General features: G+C 35.6%; 1 protein-coding gene across 25 annotated transcripts in view; it reads left to right on the forward strand.

The window, feature by feature from the left end:
- The window catches only part of IKZF2 (IKAROS family zinc finger 2), a 187217-nt gene extending 174597 nt beyond the window's left edge, over positions 1–12620 (forward strand). For 17 of the 25 annotated variants that reach the window (XM_086341813.1, XM_086341768.1, XM_086341742.1 and 14 more), the window contains one exon: positions 4280–12606. In XM_086341813.1, coding sequence (XP_086197939.1) covers positions 4280–5004 — 725 coding nt within the window. In that variant the 3' untranslated portion in view covers positions 5005–12606. Of the gene's footprint in view, positions 1–4279 lie in introns of all 25 variants that reach the window. The other 8 variants (XM_086341882.1, XM_086341853.1, XM_086341874.1 and 5 more) reach the window with 1 other exon arrangement.
- The last annotated feature ends 4479 nt before the right edge of the window (positions 12621–17099 follow it).

Below are 17099 nucleotides of genomic sequence, written 5' to 3' on the forward strand. Positions count from 1 at the left end.
CCAGCAACAAAGTTGGTACTCAGGGAATGAACACTGTGAAGAGGACTCTGCAACTCTCAGTGCAAGTTCTGGGCCATTTGGACAAAGAATTCTGGCATGCTGGGCACCCAGAGTGTAGTCTAGGGTGTAAGCTCCAGATTGGCACATTCCCTTGGCCCTGCTGCTGTTGCTGCTAAGTCACTCCCTTGGCCCTACACATTCCTTAGTCCTTCATAAGGAGTGAGACCCAGGGCTCTCTAAGCGTGGGACTCTCATCTCACTTGCCCTAGTCTATGGGCAGGTGTAAAAATCTTGATGTTCTTCCAGGTTCCATTTTTGACCTTCTCTTTTTCACATTTTACCTATGCCTTTGTGATATCATCTATTTCTATGGTTTCAGAAGCTAATTTCTATTAACCGATGATTCTTATATCTGTATCTCAAGCCCAAATCTCTCTCCTGATTTTGAGACTGTATCTCAGTACTTATTAGACATGACTATTACTCATAGTCTTCCCCAATCTGAATTCACCATTTTTTCTATCCCATTGCCATCCACTAAGTTTCCCAGGCCAGAAACCTGGGCTTAATACTTAACCTCTTTCTTTTTCTCATTCTGTGTCTAGATAATCAACAAGTTCTAGCAACATTTTCTAAAATTTTCTCCATTCCATCTAGTTTTCTCCATTTACACTGCTACTCTACTAGTTGAAGCCACCCATGATCTCTACATCCCTGTAGCAACAACTTCCTAAATCATCTTGCTAAATAATTATCTAGTTAGTCACTTTCCCGTTTAACTCTTTCAGTTCTTACCTCTCTCAGGATAGGTTTCAAATTCCTTTTTTTTTTTTTTTTAACATGCAGCCTTCTTATTTCATCCATCACAAATATATACATTTTTGCCTGAAATATAAAAATAATCTGAAACAATGTATTTAACCTATGAATATTTCAGTTTACTCTATAACAACACTTTTGTTTTATTTATTTATTTTTTTTCTTTTTTTAATATATATATAAAAAATATCAAAATGAATCCACCACAGGTATACATGTGTTCCCCATCCTGAACCCTCCTCCCTCCTCCCTCCCCATACCATCCCTCTGGGTCGTCCCAGTGCACCAGCCCCAAGCATCCAGCATCGTGCATTGAACCTGGACTGGCATCTCGTTTCATACATGACATTTCACATGTTTCAATGCCATTCTCCCAAATCTTCCCACCCTCTCCCTCTCCCACAGAGTCCATAAGACTGTTCTATACATCAGTGTCTCTTTTGCTGTCTCGTATACAGGGTTATCGTTACCATCTTTCTAAATTCCATATATATGTGCTAGTATACTGTATTGGTGTTTTTCCTTCTGGCTTACTTCACTCTGTATAATAGGCTCCAGTTTCATCCACCTCATTAGAACTGATTCAAATGTATTCTTTTTAATGGCTGAGTAATATTCCATTGTGTATATGTACCACAGCTTTCTTATCCATTCATCTGCTGATGGACATCTAGATTGCTTCCATGTCCTGGCTATTATAAACAGTGCTGCAATGAACATTGGGGTACACATGTCTCTTTCCCTTCTGGTTTCCTCAGTGTGTATGCCCAGCAGTGGGATTGCTGGGTCATAAGGCAGTTCTGTTTCCAGTTTTTTAAGGAATCTCCACACTGTTCTCCATAGTGGCTGTACTAGTTTGCATTCCCACCAACAGTGTAAGAGGGTTCCCTTTTCTCCACACCCTCTCCAGCATTTATTATTTGTAGACTTTTGGATTGCTGCCATTCTGACTGGTGTGAAATGGTACCTCATTTAGCTCTTGAATAAGCCCTATATTATCAGATAACAACTTTTTCATCTGTTTCCATTCTCAGCCGCATGCAAAGTGTTAGTAATCCCTAGGATGAGTCATGCCCTCCTGCCTCTGAGCCTTCCTACCAGCTTCTCCAACCCTTACCCTTCCTTTACTTTGCTAATATCTGTCATCACATTCATTCTGTGATGTCACTTTCTTCAGGAAGCTTTCTTTTATTAATACTGTGAGTTTTATATTCCTTAGTTAACCCCATACCACATATCACACTGTATTATAAATAATCTCTAAATCGTTGTCACACCCTCTAAACTGCTTCCCTGGTGGCTCAGTCGGTAAAGAATCTTCCTGCGTTGTGGGAGACCTGGGTTTGATCCCTGAGCTGGGAAGATTCCCTTGAGAAGGGAAAGGCAACCCACTCCAGTATTCTTGCCTAGAGAATCCCCATGGACAGAGGAGACTGGTGGGCTACAGTCCATGGGGTCACACAGAGTTGGACACTACTGAGTAGTGACTAAGCACAGCACAGCTTAACTTTTAAACTCTTGACACTGTAATATCTTAATTGTATGCTATGAAATAATTACTCATATTTTTTTTTCAATTTTCATTACTCTGATCATTACCTTCCTCTCATCTGGGAGACCTTCCTTCAAACCTGAAATAATACTAGCCACATAAAAGTATTTTTCCAGAATACAATTCTATGGATCAGTGTACATGTTAGTCAAAGTAAGCATTAGTAGGAGAACACACTGATTTAATGGCAGAATTTTTAAAAGATAAAATACTCTGTCCAAAGCTGGCAATATTTGAAGGAGAAAAACCTAAACTATTATTTTATGCACCAACCCTTTAATTGGTTAAGCTTAGATATTATGTTGATATACAATATTGAAGTAAAATTAAATTAGTTGAAGTAAATGTTAAAAAGTAAAACTACAAATCTCTCTCAGTCAAGAAAATATATAGAGAAACTAACAGTGGGTGTTCATATAGTAATAACATATGTGTTTAAATAAGAAAGGGGTGATCCAGCAACCCCACTGCTGGGCATACATACTGAGGAAACCAGAAGGGAAAGAGACACGTGTACCCCAATGTTCATCGCAGCACTGTTTATAATAGCCAAGACATGGAAGCAACCTAGATGTCCATCAGCAGATGAATGGATAAGAAAGCTGTGGTACATATACACAATGGAGTATTACTCAGCCATTAAAAAGAATACATTTGAATCAGTTCTAATGAGGTGGATGAAACTGGAGCCTATTATACAGAGTGAAGTAAGCCAGAAGGAAAAACATAAATACAGTATACTAACGCACATATATGGAATTTAGAAAGATGGTAACAATTACCCGGTGTACGAGACAGCAAAAGAGACACTGATGTATAGAACAGTCTTATGGACTCTGGGGGAGAGGGAGAGAGTGGGAAGATTTGAGAGAATGGCAATGAAACATGTAAAATATCATGTAGGAAACGAGTTGCCAGTCCAGGTTCGATGCATGATGCTGGATGCTTGGGGCTGGTGCACTGGGACGGCCCAGAGGGATGGTATGGGGAGGGAGGAGGGAGGAGGGTTCGGGATGGGGAACACATGTATACCTGTGGCGGATTCATTTTGATATTTGGCAAAACTAATACAATTATGTAAAGTTTAAAAATAAAATAAAATTGGAAGAATAAAAAAATAAAATAAAATAAAATAAAATAAAATACAAAAGTAAAAAAAAAAAAAAAAGAAAGGGGTGATGCAAAAATGAATGATTATCCATTTCAAGAAGCAAAACAATGAAACAACCATTTTCAAGTTTATAATAAGTAAGTGCTTTGGGAAATACCCTATTTTTATATAGCCCTAAATTTCATTCAGTTTATCAATTAAACTGTTAAAAGTATTTTAATTGTGGCATTTAAAATTTTTCCAGAATGACATATATTTGGTCTATAATCTTTCTCTAACATGGCAGCTAAATCAACCAAATTAACCATACATGATAGTGAGATAACACAGGTGTTATAACCGTATCACTCTCGTTTTTATGATCTTTGAGGCTTGGTCACTGATGTTTAAAATATGCAAAAACAAGGAAATCTCTGACTATTTTTACCTGGTATTTCTTCTTTCTTCTACAGTTTCTGAGCTCTAGACAAGTGGAAACTTTGATAGAGAATGAAAATAAGATAACACACACTCAATCATACCTTTCAGGCGAGATGAATTTTCATGATGGCATTAGAACAAGTGCAAATGACTTGTGACATTTTTATTACTAATCCTCTCTGTAGGTTAAGAGTATTTGTGAGTCTCAGCAGAATTAAAGAGCCTAAATACTTGATCTAAAGAATGATATACCATATTATGGAAAATGAAAGTGATTAGTTAATTTTGTACGTATATATCTTTAGTCAAGCTATTCATTGTGTTGTATTCTTTTTTTTTCCCCCCCCTTTTTCCTTTTCTCCCCCTCTTCCATTCAGGAGAAAAGATCATGCGATTCAGCTACCCAGACATTCACTTTGATATGAACTTAACATATGAGAAGGAGGCTGAGCTGATGCAGTCTCATATGATGGACCAAGCCATCAACAATGCAATCACCTACCTTGGAGCTGAGGCCCTTCACCCACTGATGCAGCACCCGCCAAGCACAATCGCTGAGGTGGCCCCGGTTATAAGCTCAGCTTATTCTCAGGTCTATCATCCAAATAGGATAGAAAGACCCATTAGCAGGGAAACCTCCGATAGTCATGAAAACAACATGGATGGCCCTATCTCTCTCATCAGACCAAAGAGTCGACCCCAGGAAAGAGAGGCCTCTCCCAGCAATAGCTGCCTAGATTCTACTGACTCAGAAAGCAGCCATGATGACCACCAGTCTTACCAAGGAAACCCTGCCTTAAATCCCAAGAGGAAACAAAGCCCAGCTTACATGAAGGAGGATGTCAAGGCTTTGGATACCACCAAGGCTCCTAAGGGCTCACTGAAGGACATCTACAAGGTCTTCAATGGAGAAGGTGAACAGATTAGAGCCTTCAAGTGTGAGCACTGCCGAGTCCTTTTCCTAGACCATGTCATGTACACCATTCACATGGGTTGCCATGGCTACCGGGACCCACTGGAATGCAACATCTGTGGCTACAGAAGCCAGGACCGTTATGAGTTTTCATCACACATTGTTCGAGGGGAGCACACATTCCACTAGGCCTTTTCATTCCAAAGGGGACCCCTATGAAGTAACGAACTGCACATGAAGAAATACTGCACTTACAATCCCACCTTCCTCAGATGTTGACATACCTTTTTTTTTATTTTTAAATATTGTTACTGTCGTTAATTCTTATTTTGTGGACGCAGTGTCATTTGCTCTGCCTGATTACAATAAGGAAGAAACGGAAGAGAGAAGAGACAGGGGACATTGTTCCTTAGCAGCTTGACTTGTTTATTGTGTGGGAATTTAAGAGCAGTTCATTTCTGCCATGCATAGATATAAGGTATATCACGCTTTGAGAAAAAAAAATCACTTGATTCATAAAGATTCATCTAAGGATTCTAATTTGCCACTGATGTTCAGGATTGTGCAAAGGCAGGAAAGATTAGCATTTTCTGGGTTGGACTTTCACAGTTTTAAATGGGATAAGTAATTTTATTGGTCAAAGAAGAATTTGTTTCAAAATGTAAATTGTTTTCCTTTTCCTCTAGAGATCATGGAACACACACACGTTATTTTCCATGATAACTCCTTGGATGAGTAGTTGTTGTGGGTTCTATGTTTACTTCCCCTGTGGAATTTATAATACGGTATGTTGTACCCTGTACCATATAGAAAAACTTATAAACTACAGGTAGTTAAGGACAGCTACAATACATCTGAGGTCCTATGATCTTATTTTTCTAAACTTAAGCACTGTTTTTCCATAGTTTTGATGACTTGCATTTTATAGACACCCTGGCAGCCTTACTTTGAACACCTTTAACAAATAGTGTTTTTATCTAGTTTTCAGAATAACATATGGTCTAAGAGTGGCTAAGAGGCATTCAGTAGTTTTCAGAAGGGACCTCTGCTTTTCTTAAATTTGTTTGGGAAGTTTTCTTTTACAGCTGTAATGTGATGGCAGCATAGTATACGTATTCCTTTCTAAAAAGTACGCTTACGATTGTCACTTTATCAGCATTTAATCAGTGTTAACCAGTCAGCAGAAAAATATCAATATAATTAGGCTAACAGTAGGGGGGAAAAACCCACTCAGAAATCCCTTTTCTGGTATTTCTCTTTTCACTAGTTTTATTTTTCAAGCTTTGACCCCCCAGTGTTTTGTCCATAGTCTGTTCATCTTTTATTCTTCTGGTGGAAAGTCTTAAAAATCTTGCTGTAGGCTATTTCTTTCAAAATCTCCTCAGAGCAGTTGCTAATTTGACCCAAGTATGGTAACTTGAACCGCATAAGGTTATGAAACTAGGGCTATTTATTCTAGTATTTCTTCAATAATAATATTTACAACTTTTGGTACAAGGAAAAAGCAACTTCTTTGTAACCGGTGCATTATAGATAAAACAGAAGCTTATTTTTACCCTTCTTGGAGTCTAGAATGCAACCGAACCTCCAAGCTAAAGTGTTCAGGTCCACACTTTTCTGTCTCGAAAACATGAAACTATTAATATATATAAGCTCTTATGAATCTCAGTCCCTTACTAAAGAATTTTTCTTCTTTTAATTCATGTATACGTTGGCATATTTCATGGACAGATTTTAATTTCATTTATATGGGTGTTCTGTTTTTTCTTTGCAGTTTAACAGCATTAGAGGGGAGGAACTGAGTGAAATTGATTAAATTCATGTGTGGGGGGCCCACTTGGAGGGAGAATTCACTGCTTGTGTTTAGAGAGGACAGGCCTGACCATGACTGGATTGTCTGATAACCATTTCTGCATGTTAAAATTACATTAAGCAGTAAGTGATAACTGCTCTAAAAAAATCATTCAGTGGGATGTTGAAACTGTTTTTTAGTGCAGAATGATGTGAGAATTAGCAACACTAGAGAACTATGATGGATAAGCAGGTCTGGCCCCAATAATGTTCATCACCCATTTTCAGTTTGCCATTCACTTGTGTAATCAACGTCTAAGCACTGATACCGCTAGAGCTAGGCAAAAAATGGTTACAACTCAGCTCTCTTTCACTCGCCCTCTGTGGCAATTATTTTTGGAGAAATACCCAAACTATTCCTTTACATCTAAGAGAAAGCACCAAATCGGAGATGTGAAATGTTTTAAATAGAATGTCAACTGTCACTTTTTTTCCTGCATGCTCGGGTGCATTACCACATTGTGAACATACAATGTATTATTCATAGGTGAAGCATGTCTTTGAGACATACCCCATCTATCCCAACCCCACATATATAATTGGAATTTCGTTTTTTTTTCCTTTTGGAGGGAGGTAAATAATTTAAGGTTAGTGATTTTGTGTTTTACTGTAATTTAAGGAAACATTTGGATGGCAGTCAATATGTTCATAATTTTGGCTATGTGTGAACTTCTGCTGGCATCATCTATGAGTTTTTTTCCTGCTTACTAATTTTTTTTCAGTATATGAACAATCATGTGCCTACCTGCCCAGGGATGTAACTGAATTCAGTGGACCTACAGAATTGTAGAATTACCCCCTGAGGACAGTACTAATGGCACTCTCCCTTTCTGATTCCATCTTTTTGAAAATCTTTTTTCAAAACGTTTCCACCACTGTATTACTTGTACTTTCTGAGCTTCATAGGAGAAACAACTAGGGATAAAGATGGCTTAGGGTGTAGCAGGGGCAAATGAGGACAAGGTCACTTCCAATGTGTAGGTTAGATAGAATTTTTGTGGACACAGTGCTTTCTGGGAAACTCTGGATGGCTATATTTGCATGCTTCTTCACAAAGGGAAATATGCAAGATGGTTGCACCTAAAAATAAATATGAGGGGCAGACACCAAGTAAATCAAGTTTTACATAACAGTTATATGCTCAGTTTATTTAGGTGAGATTTCACATTAGAGTATTTGAGGGGCGTGAAAATGGGTTAGTCTCTGTATTTTCCAGTTTGGCAAAAATGCATCATGTTGTTTTGCCCTAATTTTGCCCAGAATTTTATATCCAGCTCATGTTAAAAGATATGTATTGCCTCTCTCTAAAAGTGGTCAATCACTTTTTTAAAGCCATTCTAATCTGGCTTTTTACAATAGTGAAAGTGACCAATAAGCAAATTGGAAGAGATTTCAAGTTGTTGAAACATTCTGTTGTGAATCTTCTGGAGGGACAAAATGGGAGAATGAGAGACTAGGATTCCGATCTGGCTGCAAGGAGGGACTGTATCCCCTACAGACGTACAAGCTGCTGTGTGCGTGCATCGCAGTATACATACACATTCTTTTAAAGAAAATTCATGAATTAATCAGGTGTGTTACAGGAGCCTATAGAGAGTTAAAATTATGATTAATACCTGAGCAACTTAATAGGTTTACTTTATCAGACTGTATAGAGAAATATTAAAGTTACTAGTCTATCTTTAGGAGTGGTCACAACTATTCAACTTAAACCTTGAGTCTTTACTATGTACTTCCAGAACAAATCAAAACAGTGAATCAAAAAAAACTGTTAAGCTGATTTCACATAACCTCTAAAATGAAAGAAACACAAATTACTCTTAAATAGGAAGAGTTTTCAACTTTTACTTGTTGGCAAATGGAGAAAGGCAAGAATGTTTTAGTGAGCTCGGTATTGTTTTTATTTATGGGTTTTGTGTTTCAGTCTTAGACGTCACAAAACCATGAAGTTTTTATGATATTTTATAAATGTTTGACAGAAATTACATCAGTGAAGGCATTTAGATGAAAATGATGTTTTACTTTGTTATCTTTAAACTGATTCCTTAAAGTGAATGGAAAAAGAACAGAGAAGTCTGCAAAAATACAAATAAAAAACTCTATGCTCCTGATTTCAAGACAGAACTTAGATTATAGGAGGTATTGGCTATGTTATTTTTTAATTTTGAATTATTCATTTTACAAAAAGGGATAAGTTACAATTTTTGATCATTTTTCATTCTATTTTATAGATTATTTCAGTAAATATTGTCTGTATGAAAATTATTCTAAAACAGAAAATTCCCCAGAGGCAAAAGAAGAAAAGAGTAGGGGGGTGAAATTGAAGTTTATATATACAAAAGTTATCTTAGAAATGTTTTTAAACCTCCAGTTTCTGCAAAATAATTAAAATATACAGTAACTGGTCTTAAGATCCTGAATTTAATGTATCAGATACTTATAAAATTTATTTATGTTTGTGCCTTTTTAAAATGCATTGAGTGTTGGCTAGCTGTTTAGTTCTACAACACTTGTATTATGCATTTTTAAAAATCACTTAAAATTACTATATAATTCATCTTCGTGTTCTTAGGTCAAAACCATTAGAGGAATTTCCCATACAGAGACTTTCAGCTCATCTGCTTAAAGTAAAAGAAAACTTTGAAACCAGATGTTGCTATCTTTTTAGTTTGATAGTATTTCTGAACACCATTACAAGATTATGCGGGTAGTATATGAGGTGGAGGGAAATTGTAGCTGTGAATTGCATTATGGTATGGTATGTATTTTTGTTTTGTTTTTAAGGAAGAATAAGTTCTAGTATCAAACAAGGCTTTATTAGTGGAATTTTGAATCAATAAAATACAGTATTGTTTTGGAATTTCACCTATAGTCTAGTGTTCTACTAGTCTTAGAACATCCTCTTCTAACCTGTTAATGTTGTGTGGAATGATGTAAAGAAGCAGGCCATTAATTCTCCTTGAACAAAACAGAATTGAAGAGTCATATCATATCGCTATTCTCCAAAGCATAATCTCAAATGATTTCCTACCATGGTTGTGTATTACTTGCAATGGATGTGTTAGAGTATGACGGCTTTTAAAAAAAAATGAGCTGCTTGTTATTCAAAGCAAATGTCATATGACCAAGAAGCTGTGATATGCTAGTGTTTCTTTTTATCATAGTGTATTGCTAGGCCAAATAATGACACCTTGAATATTTTTACATTTATTGCAGAAACCTAAAATTTTGGAATTTCCATAAGGTTTTTTATGTAACATTATATTTCTAGCTTTTTAGTTTTCTCTTGCTGTACTGTAAGTTTGTGGATATTTTTCACACACACTCTTTGAAAATAAGTTCCTAATTCTGTTTATGGGGTTTTTCTCCCATAACATTGCATTTGTATATTTTCTGTATAAATTTATTGTGAATTAACCTGTGTCCCATACAGAGTGGTACGTGAATGACTAGTTTTCTAAGATGTCCTTTTTGTGAATAAAATATAAAATTTAGAGGCCCTCTGCTAAGCCACATAAAGTACAGCATAAAACTTCTTATAGGTTTCGATAAGCCAGTTTGCAGTTAATCTGGCCCTTTAAATTACCTCAAGTGACACACAGTAAGAAAAGCTTCTTCAATGGGTGGAGGTCACTGATTCCCCAACTATGCACTTACCAGGATTCTACTTAATTTACTGGAAATGGATTTTTTTTTTTTTTTTTTCATGAATACACTGTAACAAGGGAAAGACTCTGGGTTTTGTTTTTTGTTATTCTTTTGTGTTTTTTTTTTTTTTTTTAAGTAGTTCAGTTTCTGACACTGTGATAAAACATTTTGACTTGTCAAGTATACTCTTGGATGTTGAACATAAATCACGTCCCCTTGTGTGTATCGAAGTTCTTTGTGATCTCTTAAATTTTGCCTGCTTTCACCACCTCCTTTCTTTTTTCTGTCCATGTTCCCTCCATCATTGTCTCTGCCTCTCTTTCCCCCTACTAGTTTGAGGATTAGGTCAAGTTTTTATTTCCAGTTCATAGGTCTCTTAAGTCTTAATTTTTTGTGTATGATTTTTGTTGGCTGTATAATCTGCTGACATATTTTTATATTCAAGTGTAGTTTTCTATTTTTTTAAAAAGTAGTTGAATTAAAATGAGTAAGGTATATAACCCTTGTGTTACTTTCACTTTCAAATATTGGGCATCTAAAATATGACTTCAGAGATTATGTAATCATAAGAACATGATATGTTTCCTTCCTTTCTTGCTGGATTTTATGTTCTGATTTGGTTGTTCTCCTAAAATGCGTGTTACGAGAGATTAAACAATTTTTTTGCAAGAATTTAGAAAGATGTTAAAAATCTAAAGCAAAAAGTCTTAACTATCTCCCAGTTGGGAGAAAATGCTTTAACATTACTATAATAATATTCCAGGTTTGGAGTGGGTTCTCCAGGCTCCCCATTTGCTCTTAATAGTTGAACCTTTTAGACCATGTGTTATTTGCAGTCCCAGAGTGATTGCTTCTGCTACTTAGTTTAAAAGATGTTTTTCTTTACTTTCTGTACAAGTGCAATACTTTCCTTGAAGTCTTAAAAATTATGGTTATTTTTTTTATTCTTTCTTTAGTTAAAAACAAAAAGAAACCCTTGAAAATTATGGTATGTTAAAGGACACAACAAGCAAAAAGAAAAACACACCACAGTCAAAAGATTAGAGAATGTGGAAACCACTGGTCTAATCTCATGGTATCTTTATTTAGACTAAATTTTTGTTGAAATTAGTAATCTTTAGCCTGAGAAATGTATCCTAAAGTTGAAATTCTTAGAGACTGAATTTTTTTTCTTAGACCGTTGTCCAGTGTTTTAAATTAAGAACCTAATATTTTTTTCTATTTCTCTTTTCTCCTTTGGAAATGAACTTTAAAATAAAAGTAAAGCACTTAGCTCAATTTTAAACACTTATCACCTATTGGAGAAAATTTTTAAGAAATATTTGGAGCACTCCTGTTTTCATACAACTTAAGTAAGAGATATTTTTCATATCCTACATATTTATATGTAGCATTCTGATTTTCTTTTTTTATATCTGTGTCCCTGTAGTAAAACTGCTGTAATGTAAATACATATTTTGATTAAAAAGATAACATTTCTTTGGCATTTTTTTGAAAGGCAGTTACTGCATTTGTACAGTATATGTCTTGGCCATTTTAGAATTTTTTTTTCTTTAACAATACCAAAGGTAATTAGACTACTTTAAAAACTAATTGCTTAGACAGTTTCTAGGATATTTTAAGTTTTAGAAGCGAAAAGAAAAGATAGGTCAAACCAGTAAACCTCATTTTTTTTCAAACTAATAATTTGGGAAAATAAAAACTATTGTTTAAAAAAGATATATATATATATATATAAATATATATGTAAAATTAAAATTCCAGACCTTGTATGTCAGGTTTGCTCAGTGTAATGTAGTTTTTTTAAGGCTCAAATACCATACCTCAGAAAATGAGGTTTACTATGGAAATACTGAAACAGTCTTTGCAGTTGTGTGACAAGTCACCCTGCTATACACCAATTTGGAGACCTCCGCTAACAGTTCTATCACTGCAGACTAAAATGTGGGACTTGTATTTCATTTGTTTTTAATGCACACACATACATGTTCTGTGCATGTATGTGGGTATTGTGTATACGTGTATGAGTGTTGTAATATGCATGTGTGAGTGTGTGTTTGTATGTGAGTACAACTAAAGAAGCTGCAGAAACTTTGTAATACTTTGTGAAAAGGATTATATTATAAAGGTTTGTACTGTCTGAGTGCACAGCTACTGGAATAAATTTAGGGAATCTCAGGAACAAGCATATAATTTGTCCAAGATTTATTTCTTCTCAGAAGTGTAAGTGCAGTTTTTAATTCTGTATATTATTTAATATTTTACCAATAAAATAAACTTCTGACATAAAAAGTTTGCTATAAAAACTTTCTGGTGAAAATTCTGTACACAAGCACATTGTTCAAATACAGAAAACTCTTGAATCCTATTAGGCTTCAGTTATCACTGCCATTGTATGTATGTGTCACACTACCTGACCCTGAGAAGTGGATGCATGAAATCAGAAACCTCCATCACTACTGTGTAGTCTACTAGAGCAGAAAACAGAATAACCTACGGTTGGTTAAGGATGACATCTCTCTTCTCTTCAGGAAGATTTCATATATATCTGATTTTACCCTTACAACAAACCTTAAAATTATGTATGTCAGAGCCTATCCCCTATTTATAGAAGAAAAAAGTAAGCCCTGAGGGAAGAAAGCTGTGACTTGCTCCAGAGGACAGAGTGAATTACACAGGCAGTCCAAGTAATGGTCAATCACCATATTCAAAACCAGCTTTTCTTAGGAGTCAGACCAAGAAATCAAGGATTAAGTCATAAAGATTGTTCAGTCACATTGGCAAACATGGGTTGTCTGTTCTGCTTCATGTTTTACCACCATTGCATGAGTCATAATTGCTTCAGATTTTACAAATATGTTTTAACACAAGAAGTTTGTTGTTACAAATGTCCCCATAACTGGAAATGTAAAAGAGCACATATGATTATAAGATCATTTTATTGAGCTTTAGCTATCATTTATCCCCCACGCCATGTTAAAGTCTACCATCACATTTGAAATGGCTATTAAAATTTTCCTTCAGAAGTATTAGAATTTTATGGATATTTATCACATTCCCCAAAAATTTCACTTTCACATGCCACAGAGAAGGAAAACTACAAATGAAATATTATTTCATTGACCAACCTTTCGTCCAAAATACTAATTTTTAGAAAAAAAAGATGAATTTAATAAATTACTCCCAGTGTTAACTTTATGAAGAATTCCTTCAAGATCAGCCAGAAATGTTAGATTCTCCTATAGTATTGACAAAAGCAAAATGAAAAAAATTTTAAGCCTGCCATTTGTTCTTGGTTTTTCTATTGCAGTAGCATCAGAGAAAGGATAAATAATTGAAATCTTGATATGCTTGTAAGGCTTTTTATCAACATGCTCAAGCCCAATGGTGCAAGCCATCTGGTGAAAGAGGTTCATTTTTAGCATTTTAGCAACTCTGACTCTTGCTATTAGGGAGTACTAAGATGGATCCATGAAACATTCAACAAAACCTCATGTTTTGTTAATAGCCCTCATGACAGTTTCCCATGTGATTTTTTTTTTTTTAACTTCTCTCTGGAGATACCAACAACGATAATTACTGGTAAAACTGAATTTTGCTCCCCTTCTGTGGTTTGACACAAAACTTGAGGGAGATGCTTCCATAAACTAGCCTATCAGGCAGAGGAGGAATTAACAAACAGGATAATGTGCCCATAATTCCATATTAAAATAGAGAAAGTGAAAGGAGATCCCAGAAAATAGATACATGCTTAGTCTGAGAAAAACAGTCTTTTTCTTTTTACTGCTGCTCTTTCATCCTAAAATGTGTCTTCGATCAGACCAACTGCTTCTAACTTGACGTTTTGTCAGGCACAGGACAAATGCCTCAAAACAGTAAAAACATTTACTGCCCATATTGGTGTTGAGTTGTTTGTTCTAGAAGCCCTTAAAACAGCTGTATGAGCCTGATCATCTGACCCGTTGGAACATATGCAAAGAAGCAAGATTTTTAAATGCACAGGAAGAACCAAAGATAGCAATGAAGTAAGGTAAGGGTGTATGTTTGGGGCTCTTCTGGTCCTTAGGTAAGCCTGTCACTAAAGAAACAATAGTTACACAGCATAGTCATGGTGCCTGAGCTAATGGAAATTGGGATCAGAATCAGGTTGTCTCCACTGGGAGGGTTTTATGAAATCCCTTGATGGGGAAGGAGGAGAATTTAACCAAGAGGGAATGGGAATAAAGCCCCTGTTATCTCAATGGCCTGGCCTGTATTGGTTCTGGTTTGGTGGATATAAAAGCTGAAGAGATGGCGACCCACACAGCTTTTGCAAATGATATGGGAGAGTTTCTAACTCTAATATTATACATTCAGAAATCAGAATGGGGAGACCTGGGCTATTTGGCTGTTAGAGCAGTCAAAGTGGACGTGCTTCTTGGAAGAGGAATATCCCAGTGTAGGGAGTAAGTGGCCTTTTTTTTCCCTTCACTCCCTGTTTTTTCTCATTATGTCACATAGTTCATCTACATCTCTTTCCAGCTTCTTTCTCACCTCGCTCATCTGTGTCCACAACCCCCTCCTTATCTGTGTCTACACCAACATTTTTTCTCTTTCCCTACTTGTCTCAAATAACCTGTTGTACCATTTGATACCTGTTCTTCATCCTGTCACAATTCTAATTAATCTGAAGTACACTTTTATTTTTTTTTTATTTTTTTTTACAATCACTTTTTAAAATCACTTTTAATATGAATAATTTAGTGCAAAGAGAATATGAGTTTTAACTGTGCCTTTAAAAAAATACTTTAAAAATTAGCATAGTTGTAAATGGCTTTATCTAGTTTACTCTCAAAATTATCATGGAAAGTGTCATCTACCTGATATTTTATTAATAATTAAATAGGTTCAGGTTAGTTGTGATTTTGTTCATAAATACCCCCAATACGTGAAAAAGCTAAAACTACTCCAGCTATACTTAGTCCAGGGTTTCATTTCCAAAAGAGCTTTGTTCAGCATTTGATTGATAAATCCCATTTAATCCTGTTTAATAAACAGGAACCATAAATTTACAGTCTGAATGTTTGTGTCCCCCCTAAAATTCGTAAGTTGAAATCCTAATTGCAGTTTGATGGTTTTAGGAGGTGGGGCCTTTGGGAGGTGATTAGGTCATGAGAGTAGAACCTCATGAAGGATTAATTCCCTTAAAAAAGAGGCCTCCCAGAGCCCCTTATTCCATTCAACACAGCAAGAAGTCACCAGCTATGAACCAGGAAGAGAGCCTTCACCAGAATGGGAACAAACTGTTTCCTTGATCTTGGACTTCCAGAATTGTGAGAAATGTCTATTGTACTATAAGCTGCCCAGTCTGTGGTATTTTATTATATGAGGCCAAATGGACAAGGACGGAAAATATTACAAGGTAGTGATAACAAAAAATAATGTTTCAACAGACATACTTTATAAGTAATGTTTTGCTAATTGTGATATTTAAACAGAATGATTCCAGATAAAACTCCTTGACACAGTCAGGAAGGCTAAGAAACAGCATTAAGTAACAGGGCAAAAATAATTGGAATTAAAATTTTTCTGCAGAAACTTTAAGGATGGATCAATTATCCTAAACATGGTCTTCTGAAGACTACTTTCATACTTGATTTTTGAAAGTGTGGACTTTTGCTTATTTACCAATTTCCTCCATAATTAATGGCATTCTTTGCCTGTTTCTAAATCACACTATCCATATCCCCATACTTATTTTCCTTCCTTATTGCAGAATTTAATTTCTAGTATTTACACTTTGTTTTCCAACTCTTTTGTATCTAAAAAAAAAAAAAAAACCTTGAGCTAACTTGTCATGAGTAATAGGAAGATATTTGTACTGGAAGCACTGGCCATGATATCCAAGTGTTTGCAATGAAAAGTTGTCACTTTATGGTATCTTTCAAAACTCAGTGAGTGGCCTGGACATTGTGCTTATTCTTGCCAGGTGCTAAAATCTATCCACTAAGTTTTAACATCATTAATTCTGTAGCATAAGGGAGTTGCCAAGATTCAACCCAGTTTCAACTCTAGCGATCATGAAGTGACTGATACATTTATGATAAAATCCAACTTCATGTTGTGTATCTTCAGGATTCAGACATGTACAACCACCTGGAATTTCTTGGCTTTGACCTGACAAGTTCCCCAGTCTTCAGGGATGGTTGCTGTGGTTACGCCGACCATCATGTTCTCTTGTCTTCTATGATGTAAGTAAGTAACCCGATATTTTGGCCTTCAAACAGTCTATCCTTTGTCTCCCCACCCCACCCCACCTCCTTTCTTGTTTTATTTATTTGCATCAGATTGTAACATGCATATATATTACTATCATTTGATAATACTCAAGGGAAAAAAAAATAACTGGGACAGTCAATGACTCAGGTTTTCCCAAACTCTTAGCCAAATTACTTTGTAGCGATCCTAACAAATGGTAGAGGTTGGCTATAACCAATGTATAACACTAATACATTTTCCAAGTTACAAGTATAAGCCCGGAGTCTTCTGCCTTCTTCTTTAATGTTCTGACAGGTCTGATTATAGAATGTGATCACTTGAACACATAATAAGCAGGAGAAAAATTCTGCTTCAGGCATATGTAAAGGGACAACATTTATTTGCCAAGAAGAATTTGAGTAGCTTTCTCAGGCCTTTGAGATATGAAGTGAGCTATTGCTTAATTCTTTTGAATTAGCACTGTGTTATTCATATATACTTTTTTAAAATTGAAATTCTAAAATGGGCACATGATATTATATAATTAA

Source organism: Bos grunniens, chromosome 2 (genome assembly GCF_055505025.1).
Source record: "Bos grunniens cultivar Pamir isolate PY7600 chromosome 2, Bosgru_T2T1.0, whole genome shotgun sequence".
Lineage (NCBI taxonomy): Eukaryota > Metazoa > Chordata > Mammalia > Artiodactyla > Bovidae > Bos > Bos grunniens.